We start from the raw sequence: 11,715 nt of genomic DNA, 5'->3' as shown, positions 1-11,715 counted from the left end.
GAAAGTTAAGCAATAAACCTCCCACATTTCACTTTAAATTATGGTTCTGTTTTTTCATGGACAATACCTTAAAAAATTCTAGAAAATAATTTTGAAATGTTGTCTTCAAAAATAAATATGAAACTTTTTGGACAAGTGAAAGTTCTTCAAACCTCAGAGCACTTCATTTTGCAGAGAAAGCTAATTCCTTCACAAAAAAAAAGGGCAGTTCCTGTAAGATTTTCACTATTCATACAAGAAAATCCATAGGGGTAAGCCAATTCAGAAAGGAAGCTTATTAGCTATTATGAAAAATTAAATAAATCAACCATGCAATCTGGACAAAGCTTGAAAGTACTTCTTGAAATTGATCTGGCTTTTGTGCTGTCTTTGGTTTGCTGGCTTCTTTTCCTGAAAGTGACTTTTATTGCTTTTAGTAACGGCTGTAATTTTATGTGTGTGACATTAGGCCAGTCAGTTTCTAGACTTAGTTTTCACTATTGTAAATCAGCGGAGAAGAGATTTCACAAACCATCAGAGAGTGATTTTGAAAACACAAGTTTCCCTCTCATGCTGCATGGGGCCCAGCTAGGTCCCATCCAGTGGAAGAAAGGCATCAGCCCATTGTGGGCTTCACAGGGTCACAGGGCTTGGTCTCTCTCAGGACAGGCATAAATTAGGCTGTCATAAAATGATCTGTCATTCATTAGAAATGACAGATCATCTTAGGGGTGGAGGCTGATTTTCCCAGACCAGATTTCGAACAGGTCTTTCAAAAGCCTCCCATGGGGTACCTGGTGGCAAGACTGAGATTGTGCGGACAAAGGTTATACAGAATTATACAGGGGACTTCATCTCACTCATCCTTTGTTGATACGTGCACAAGAACCTCCAAGTACAGCCAAAACCCCCATCAACATATGGAACTTTCTGTGTCGAAGTGCCGGGCTCTCACTAAACCCACAGCTCTTATCCGATGCGGGCTGAGGAGGCCATGCCGTGCTGCCAGGGTCCACATGTCCGGCAGGGCAGAAGGGAAACCAGGGCCCGACCGCACCCCCACAGCCCGGGCACAGCCCGGGCACAGCCCCAGCTCGGTGGCTCGGCCGCGTCCGGGCTGGGCCGGCGCGGATCCCGGTGTGGATCCCATCATGGATCCCGGCGCGGATCCCTGTGCGGATCCCAGTGTGGATCCCGGCGCGGATCCCGGCACAGAGCTCAGCGCGGATCCCAGCGCGGATGCCCGTGCGGATCCCAGCGCAGATCGCAGCGCGGATGCCGGCGCCGCCCCCGCCCGGCGCTGCCGGAGGGAGATGCTCGCTGTCACTTTCCCTCTTCCCCACGCACCGCCCCCTGCCCTCCCCCTCGCCCGCCGCCGGCGCTGCCCCGTGCCCGGCGCCGAGCGCTCCCCGCCGGCAGCAGGCAGGGCAGGGCAGGGCAGAGCAGAGCGGAGCCGGGCTGGGCAGGGCCGTCCGCCCGCTCCTCGGCATGGCCGAGCGCTGAGCGGCGCCCGCCGCCCCGGCTCGGCTCGGCTCGGCTAGGCTCGGCTCAGCACGCTTCAGCACGGCTCAGCTCGGCTCTGTCCTGCCGAGGGACTCGGCGCCCAGCCACCCGCTCTGCTCGCCAATGGTCCAGAGCGACATGTCCAAATCGCCCCCCAGCCCGGCGCAGGAGGTGCAGATGGAGCTGCTGGACAATCCCGTGCCCACGGCGGCGGCAGCGCAGGTACCGCGGGCTCGGCCGGGGCGGCGGCGGGCGGGGGCGCGGGGCAGCGCGGCGGAGGGGCCGGAGCTCCCCTCCTTCAACTTTGCTCACCGCCGGCAGAAAAGTTTGACGGCTCCCCTAAGACACCCGAAACGCCTGTCTTCGTCCCCACCCTCAAATGCCGTTTAATTACCATCCATGGGATGCTCTGTGCCGTAAAGAAGGATCGTAAGTCAAAAGAACCTTGCGGTTATTTGGAGGATGAATATGTAAGAATACATTGTTACTAAGCTGATCTTCCGCACATGTATTACTCGCAGGGTATGGCTATTTTTCCCTTCTCCTGTCACCTGTTGTATCTGTACCTGATGCTCACCACGCACGGCTGAAACCTCCCTTGCCTGTTCCAGGGGCTGGTGACAGTCTGTAGGTGAGGGAAGGCGATTCACACCACTTGTTCAGCAGGAATTTTGGGGAGGCTGAAGGTGTAGAACAGGCTTCAGATTTATGCTGCTCGATTTCCATGCAGAAGATGGTTTTACGGTCGACTCAGAAATTTTAACAACTCAGTTCATGTGCAGTATTCAGGTGGATGGGTGATGAGAAGGAGGCAGGGTAAGGCACACTTAGAAAAGACTTTATATTTTGAAAGGTTATTTCTGTTTAATGCATTAATGTTGTATAATATCTTCAAGTTTGCAATAATTGTCTACAAAGATTTCAAAGTGCTGTTTTTGACCCCAGTAAAAGGGTGGTAAAATCTGACCGTGTGCATTTCGGATTACAAACATACATGTTCTTGTTAGGACAGTTTTTTCCTTTTGGGGTGCAGTTTTTACTGCTGCTGCTAAAGCTATCTCTGATGGTTTGTTTGAGAAGGTGGGCCAGCTTCATCTCAGAAGTGCTCGATTGATAGAGGAGAATGCTGTCAGTCTGTCAACAGTCTTGGTGATTGATCTTTACTTACTCAGGCCTGGTGACAGCAGAACAAAATCCAGGCACTGAAGCAGAGACTAGGTTAAACTAAAAAAGAAAAAGTGTCTCTTTTGGATGTGAATTTGTCAGTAACCTCCAAGCGCAGAACAGATTTCGGTGGGACCATATGCTTTGCCAGCTTCTCCAGGAACAGTGGCAAGGGAGCTAATTCCTGACCTACAAATCCCACCCTTTTTATATCTTTTCAGCCCTAAGCACAGAATCAGCAACTGTCAAATCATATGGTACCTCTCTGCTGTGGACAAATGTCAAATACCGATCATAAAATTGTTTTCTCAACTCTCCTTTTTACTAGGCTTAAAGAATAGGCTTAAAGAGGAAGAATAGTTTGCTAACACCCACTTTATTTATGTTTCAGGTATTGCATTTATATTCTGTTTTTTAAAACAGGTTTCTGAACATTCACAGCCAAAAAGATTCACTTTTTAAGACAGTGATAATGCACCTTTTTGGTTCTGGCATGTTTTTCAGTTTTTGGAATCCAAGTCATTAGGCAGAACAGGAATCATCTTTTCAAAATGTACTTGTTTTAGTCATATATAAACCTTTGGTATAGAGGAAATAAGATTATGGAAACAAAAGACCCCTTTGTCTGAATAATACTGCAAGTTAATTTCTTAACAAGTACTGCATTTAGAGACAATTATTTTGATTTCAATTCTTGTTCCATGAACATTTTAAAAAACCCAATATTGTAAAATCTTGCTGCTTTAGAACACACAGTGAAAAGGAGAGGCTTAATGAGGACATGTGAATCATCAATTAGATTGCCTACAGGTACTTCAGTTTTGTGTACCGCTATCTTTTTCACGAAGGTAATTGAATATCAATCCTAGAAACATTTCCTGCCAAATAATCTGTCAGGGAAGAAAAACCCAAACCAACATGCAATCTTATGGAGTGATGTCACTCCTAAAAGTGTTCACTCTGAAGTGCTTCTTCTGGGAATTATGATTTAAGGAAATATTACTGGAGAGCCTTTGTAGAGTTGTACCAAATCACAACAGTTCTCTTATCCAAGAATTTTACTTTTGCAGAGCTAAGATTTCTTCTAACCTATCTAAACATCATGGTCAATATTTTGGGTTGTGCCCGTCCATCCATTTTGGCCAGACTTGTCACCATGGGGCAGAGGAGTGAAATGTAGTTAACACTCTAGAAGTAGTTCGCTTAAATGGCAGTTAAATATGTGGAATATTCCTGGATAGCATCTGTGTAAAAATCTATTTTGTATTTTCATAATGCATTTTCCTAACAAGATTTGCAAACAAAATAAAATCTCTTTGGGCGTTGATCATGACAGTTACACCGTATTTTTCCAGGGATGTTCTTTGCAACTGGGACAAGATATTGGTATATTGTTCTGTATTACCTAAAATTCTGTGGTTTTTAGGTCCATATGACTGTGAAAACATAGTTCTAGTTATAGTTCAGTATGATCTTAGTCTTAGATGGATCTCGGTCTTAGAAGGAATTGCAATGTAGTTTCAGATGTCCAGTTTTGTGCAGACAAATCTGCATGCTAACAGTTACACTGTGGACTTGTTCACAATGTCCAGGTATATGTCAGGCAAAGTGCTGGTTTTAGGTGTGGCCCTTTTGTAATAAAAATAGCATTAGATTTTCTGAAAGAAAAGCAGCAAACTGTTCAAAGGTGATCAGGTTTTTTTTTGTTTGTTTGTTTTTACTCAACCCCAATCTTTTTAGTTCTTTATTTAATGAACCCCTTATTTTTAGGAATCTGAATTAGTATTCAGTTTAATAATTTTAATTAACCCACATACTATTCTGATGTGTTTATAGTGTTTATAATATAACATAGCACATTAATGACTTACATGATAACTCTTAGCCGCTCTTCTTTTTTCCCTCCCTCCCATGTAATTTTCTTACGATTTCAAAGTCCCTCAGTCCTCAAAAATCATTAGATTCAATTTCTGTTGCTGTTTTCTCATCACAAAGCTTCCTGTGCTGTGCATTAGGGACAGTCATAGCAAATCAGATGAGTAAATTACACAAAGACATTTCAAAGAAAACATAAGGAAACCTTCTGTCAAGCAACTACAGACTACCTTGTGGAGGAAGAAGATATCTTACACTGGATGAATTCTTCCCAATTCTTCATTATTATTTTCCTCCTGTCCTTTTTTTTGCCTGCTTATGCATCATCTGTCAGTGCCTGTCCCAACAACCTGACGCATTTTAAGTGAAAACAATTCTCTTCTTGATTGTTTTCTTCAGCTCTTTTACCTGCATTTAGATTTCTCTGTTACATAGTACTGCTAAATGCTTCTGCCTTCTGAGTCTAAAGGTTTCATCATCCTTGGAGTGCTTGACTTGTTTTTCAGGTTGCATTGCAGAAGGTAAACTGAATGCATGAGGCTAGGAGACAGGCTTGTTTGGTTTTCCTTCTGTATCAACTGCGACTGATGTTAAAGTGAATTTTAGAGTGATGTGCATGTGGTGACTCCATAAAATCAGCTTAGCTACAGGCCCTTACTCTGGGTGTTGTCCTTCCTGAATCTCCAGCTACCTTCTCTGTTATATAGCACCATCCCTTCACTGCCTGTCTTGTAATGAGGGATGGAAAAATATCCAGAGATTTATTCTCAGCAGATTAATCGCACTGCCCTCTGCTGCTTTCAGCTGAGTTGATTTATCACAATTCATATCGTGTTTACCTGTTCTTCAAACAAACATTTTGCAACTATTTCCCAGTACTGATTTGCAAGAATATTTTGTAAGCCATAAACAAACAAAATTTATATCCCTTTGCTTACTTAAATAATAATAATAATACCCATTTGTTATAGAGGCATGGAAGGTTTTACTCTCTTCTGGCAGCACCCCTAGAAACCAGATCCAATGTGGCAGCAATTCAGTGGAGGATATACAAATGAGGAAGAGATAAAATCCAATTCCATTTGTTGGACTTCCTCATGGCCCTCAGCCAGAGGTAGTGTTTTCTCTCCTGATGTGGTAATCTCCTTTTCAGTGTTGTATTCCTTACTGACAAAAATAAATTGTAATAGTCCTTCACTGAAGAAAGCCCTTCATATTTCAGCTATTACTTCTCTGATAATTCTCTGCTCTTTGGGAGTTTTTTTGCATTATCCTATACTCGAGCAATAAAAGGTGATTTTGCATGCTCATCTCTGCCAGAGATGTTTTCCACTAGGGTATTGCACATTATCAGCATAAATGGGATATAATAGTTGTTCTTTACATTATCCTAGAGTGGAAAATCCCTCTGAAACAGTTCAGCAGTTTCAGTCCTAATTTATTTATTGGGTAACTGTCTTCCAGAGGCAGTCTCTGGTTTTGTCTTGTTTTGTCTCTATGGATGAAAAACTCCTGAGCTATTCCAAGGCTGGCTTCTCTGGAGTCTCAGTTACTTTTCTTCTGCATCTTTTACTCAGGTCTTTCCTGTGCTGGGATAGAAGAATTTAACAATCAAGGAACCAAAATTGCCTTCCCTGCCCTCCAAGAGGTTGCCTTGGTCTCTGTCCTCAGGGTAGCAAACCCTTAGCAGAGGGAAATTGTCTCACAGTTGGCTGTGGGTCGCCAGGCATCCTTCTGTCACAGAGTCAGGTCTCTCTCTGTTTGCTTGTGCAAGTGGAGTACAGAAATCCATGGAGAGCAGGTGGGGAGGTACAGGCATGTGGCCTACAACTCTAGTTGCCAGTTTTTAAAGGCTGCAGGAGGCACAGTGGGGTTTGGGCATGAGCTTCAGCACCTTCTGCTGCTGTGTGCTCCTGTTTTGCTGAGGTGGGAGCTGACATCTTCATCACTGGCATTACAAAAGCAGGTTTGCGCTGGGGTGGATTTTCAAGCCACTGGGGAGGAGGAGAGCCAGCCAAGTTCCCAGCTTCTTGTCTGGCAGGTGGAAAGTGCCAGATGACCTGGTCTGAGGCCAGGGTGACAGCACTGGGACATGGCTTACAAGTGTAGGAACTGGTAAGAAGAGGGCTGTTTCTAGATGAAGTGTTGGCAAGGCTTTATCACGGGCCAGCAGAAAAGAGCATCTAAGATATAACCATTACAGATTGCTCGGCAGAAATTAGTTTGCTTTTATTTCAACGGTGAAAAAAGAAGCATCTGTCAAATACTTATTTATATATCATATTTGCAAGTTTTAAGAAGACAATTATTTGTGGAGGTTTTATTTGGGGGTTTTGTTGTTTTGTTTGGATGGATTTTTGTTTTGGTGCAGGATTTTATAAAATGACTGAAATGGACTTTGCAGACTATCTCTGTAACTTGCATGAACTTGATGACTGCATTTGAGATCTTCCATTTGATAGGATTCCTGAGGGGAGAGGGGAAGTCCTGTCCTTCCTGAGTTTTTTCCCGATAGGAAAAGGTGTTTGGAGAAATCCAGGTTTTGAGACCTAAGCTGGGGATTCTTTTCTGCTATGGGGACATGAGTCTGTGCTCCTCAGGCACCTCCTTTGCTGAAGGTGTGTCACAGAGCAGGGTGCCTGTCACAGGGCTGCACTGTGGTTGACCACAGAGGGTGACTCAAAACCCTTCTCCCGAGGTGGAGGCAAGCCAGGATATATTGCTGTATCCTACCTTGCACTCTTGCCCTCATTCCTGTCATGGAAGGGAGCTGTGGATTAGTGGGGAACACATCACCAAGGTCCATGTACATATTCCAGCCTTTGGCTCTGTGGTCAGGAAGCTGACCTCTACTCCTTTATGAGATTAGTATGATTTGTGGTGCAAAAATCAGAGATATTCATGTCTTTTTCTGTTGAGTGAGGGTGTGGGGGATTGCAGCTATGCAGCTGATGCTGGAAGGTTTAATTTCTGAGGGGTGGTAAGCCTGGCCAGTGGCCAGAAAGGGCCCAGGGGGTCTGACCTACAGGGACATTTTTTTCCTTGTTGTAAGGAATTGCTTAAAGTGGCAGTGGCTGTTCTTTTAAGGAAAAGATGGAGCTGGATAAGTATATTCTGCACTGTCCTGATGTGCTGTGTGTGGAACATAGGCATCTTTAAACATTTTTGAAACTTTCACATGGGCAGGAAGAATACTTAGTGCATATTTGCATTTCTGATCTTCTAGCAATTCCCTAGTCCTTCAAGGGGTCACTTTTTACCTTTAGGTGTTCTTTTGATTTTTGTAGTTGGTCCCTTGTTCATCTGAGATGATGTAAGATTCAGTGTAGCACTGAAATTTTGTTTTCTTCTTTTGTTTTCTCCAATTTATTTCTTCCATTTTTGTTTAAGGACCTGACTTGGTGTCAGTGACTCTACTGCCTAAATCATCTGTACCCTTCCTGCATGAGACCAGTTTTTAAGGGTTTACCTCTACCACCTGCCATTAGTCTCAATGACTGGTGTGCTATTTTACCTATAAAAATAATTAAGTTAAATAGTTAAGGTTCAGACACATCCTTTGTATAGTCTTCACCACTGTTTTGCTATAAAATACCATTAGAGTGGTTACTGGTGAAGGGCATTTTAAGACTTTCATTGGAGACCAGTTCCCTGGTTGTAGATAGTTGGTAATTTTAAATGTTTTATATTTCCTCTTCCAGATGATAGTATTTTGCCTGCAGGGATAAACGATGCCTTCTGCTTGTCATGTGTGTTACAGGATTAAATGTTATGGATGCATGTGTTTTATGTGTTGAGACAGAACCTCATTAAAATTAAAGGGTTTCACTGAGTGACATTGATCTCATCTGTTTACAGTAACAAGTAATTGTGTATAAAACTGTCAATTATCAGGAAACTGCAATGTATGCCTTTAATGCTTCATATGATTCCCATTTTTCATTTGATTACATGAGCTGAATAATGGTTGCACAATGTCCTTTCTAATCAGAAGTTGGAAAGCAAAGTCTTTCTTTGCTGTGTTAAGTCTTGGTTGATGAAATGCTTTTTACAAAACTACTTTGGTTTGGGTTTTGGTTTGCATTTTTTTGGTAAGGTTTCATGTTGTTTTCCAGGTATTTTATGAAGCTTTAGAACATAAATGTGTGTGTTTCATTTCTCATCTCTGGCAACTCAGCCAATTTTAAAAGAATATCACACATCTGACTAATAAACAAAGCTACACTTCTGATCTTGTAAACACTTTCATGTATACATAAGTTTATGTTTGAGTAAGATGTTCTGCTAAAATGCAGTGAGGACATTACTGTCAGCAAACGTTTTAAAGAGGCTTGTTCTCAGGGCTGGAGTCAGTTGTGTCTGTGACAAGTGATGGTGTGCCAGCCTTGCCCTGCTGGCTTTTGGGGTTTTGCCACCACTGGGCACTGTGTCCTGGGGTGCTGAGGTGTTTGGTCTCCAGTGGTTGTTCTGTCAGGTACAGCTGCCTTATAGGTTGACTGCCCTGTGTTGCTGCTTTTACTGGCCAATGTCCTCATGTCGTGATTCAGCCCTTTATTTTTAGCTACTTAATTGCAGCCAACTGCTGCACAGAACACAGATAAGGGAGTGTATTTTAACATGAGAATCACAGTAACATATTGGGGAAAAATGTTCTGTTTTTTTTCCCTGAGAATTGAAAGTAACTGATCATTTTTTCTTTTATATATTTATTCATTTTAATGATTTTTTTTATAAAGGCTTCATTCTTGCATTAAGATCTTATGGAAAAAAATACACACGAAGAAGCAAAACATAATGACTATGATATGATGAGTATTCAAACTTTTCCGCACAGCAGAGATAATTAATAACTTTTAATAATAGATAAGATTGTTTTGATTACGGAAGGCTAATCTCATCTTCAGAAGAAAATTTCTGGCATTTCTGACTGTGGGAATAAGCTTGAAAAGTATGGAAAACAAATGTAGCCCCTAATTAGCATCCTTTCAAGTAATGAGAAGGGTCATCAAATCCCAATTTTCCCACATACCAAAGTTGTCCCCCATTCTTCTGACTGAAAACTGCTCGGTGCAAAGAAGCAGGTGTAAAACTGACTGTCTACAATCTGTAGCCACAACCTGCCATCATGTCAACAGCTTTTTTGTGTTTAAAGTTAGTATGTAGCTCATACTTCTGAAGAGTTTTCACTTACAGAACACTAGAACAAAAATGTGCATGTTGCTATGCACACAAAATAAACTCCTCAAACTGAAAAATCAAGGTGAGTTTCAGCCTGAGCTGCATTTGCTGTGGTTGCTAGAAATAAATGCTTTTATAATTTCTACACAGACAAAATGCACACTTCTCTATCTCTGCCTGTAATATATTCTTTTTCTGCTCTTGTTTGTTTTATCCTCATCACTCTAGACTCAGTCCCTCTTTTGCCTTTCTCACGATTTTTTTGTGTTAGCAAACTGAACACTATGATACTTTAAATAAAATACATATTGTAGAAACTGGAGACAAATGCAAAAAGGGTGACTGTGAGAGAGACTATGTATACATGTTTTTAATTATCTCCTTGGGAATTACACAATGTTGTGCTGTACACCATTAATGAAATTGCCTAGATAGTGTGGTCTTCATGTAGATCCTTTATATTCTTGAACTCCTTTGTGAATGTTAGAAATTCTTTATTTTTTGGTAAGTATTTTTCTATATTCTTCCACAAAAATTGTAGGAAAGGAGTTCAGAATATTTGTGGGTAACCACAGACAATTGTCTCAATGGGAACCATTCATAACAGGTAAATTTTGGCTTAAAGATGCTATATTTGAAGAATACTGCTGTCAGGGATAATTTTTATGTATTTTAGATACTTTGATATTATATTAAGTGGAATATTATATTAATTATATTGGGTGGAAAAAGATGGTTCTGGTAGAACTATTATAACTGGAGAATATTTTTAATAATGTGCTTGTAACAGTGGTTTCAATCTACTTAATTACTCTTATTGATCTAGGAGGACCTTTTCATTACCAAAAAGTTCTTCAGTTATAAAAGATTCCTTTTAGAAATGCAACCATGTAAAACTATTCCTGATAGAAATTTAATTTTATATTTTGAGACCTGCTGGGTTACAGTTCTAGACTCATCAGAAAGTCCTACTTTCACCCCCATAATGTTCAACATTATGATTTTTGTATAGTTCTGCCCTAACCAGCATGTGCAGAATCAATTTGGGTGCCTTTCAGAAATTTCTTACATGGTGTTTTGCAGTTTTGAAAATATCATATGAGCTTGGCAAAGTATCTTTCCCTGAAATCTGTTTTTTGAGGGATACAACATTGCTTTTGTTTTAGGTCATTGTTAGGTTAGTGAGATAACAGATACTATTTTTGCTGAGAGTGTGTCCAGCTGACAGAACTACTGTTCCTTGAGTCATCCTTTCTAAAAGATTTTGGTGTATTAAATTTCAACCAGTGCACCAAACTCACCCAGAATCAACACAGTTACCATTTGAGATTGTTCTCTAGCATCTGCTGGAGGCAATTACCAGGATTTGTCAAACGACCTGAAGTTAGCAGTGGCTATCTGTTGTCCTCCTCAGATAGTCTTAGACTATCTTAGGCTACTAAAATATTTAATCACACTTACCATATATGTTACTGCTAAGAACAGCACTCACGTTTTGAAGACATGATATTAAAAATCTGCCAGTATGAGATTTTAAGTGTTTCAGCCTGCACTGGGGCCCACTCTTCCCTACCATGTAAGTTCAGACCCAAAGCTCAGAAAGTTGCACAGCCCAGAGGTGGTGTCATGGCAGAGTTTACAATCTACACAGTTTGCACTCATTTACACACAATTAAGTGGTTGCAAATAACATAGTTTTGCACAAAACAAATAGCTTTTTGTGGACACACTCATGCATTTGCTTTGTTTCTAAACCATGATTTGATTTGCTGTGTTTCTAAACCATAGTTTTAAAGTTTTGTTTTAGCCAACCGTAGCTTTCTCCTCATGTCTCTTTAAATTCCTAGTAGATAGAAGTGATGCCTTGCTTTTTCGTAGCATTACCCCTTTCCCAGTTACACATATAGTCCTTTTTTATTGTTATATTGCTTTTACTTTCTCGAACTTATTGTAAAAAGATTATTATTGTAAAATGTCCCTCAGTTGTACGATTGTATCAACAAGTTGTTTGCCACT

At 41.3% G+C, this 11,715-nt stretch overlaps 1 protein-coding gene across 4 annotated transcripts in view; it reads left to right on the top strand.

Annotated features, from left to right (window-relative positions):
• The first annotated feature begins 1,356 nt into the window (after positions 1-1,356).
• Positions 1,357-11,715, top strand: part of CACNB2 (calcium voltage-gated channel auxiliary subunit beta 2) — a 241,380-nt gene continuing 231,021 nt past the window's right edge. For all 4 annotated transcript variants that reach the window (XM_014889579.2, XM_014889577.2, XM_014889576.2 and 1 more), the window contains exon 1: positions 1,357-1,704. In XM_014889579.2, the coding sequence (XP_014745065.1) occupies positions 1,606-1,704 (99 nt within the window). In that variant the 5' untranslated portion in view covers positions 1,357-1,605. The remainder of the gene's footprint in view (positions 1,705-11,715) is intronic.

This window comes from Sturnus vulgaris, chromosome 1, assembly GCF_052056855.1.
Source record: "Sturnus vulgaris isolate bStuVul1 chromosome 1, bStuVul1.hap1, whole genome shotgun sequence".
Lineage (NCBI taxonomy): Eukaryota > Metazoa > Chordata > Aves > Passeriformes > Sturnidae > Sturnus > Sturnus vulgaris.
The sequence above is the reverse complement of the archived record's forward strand: the minus strand, read 5'-3'. Positions and strand labels throughout refer to the sequence as shown.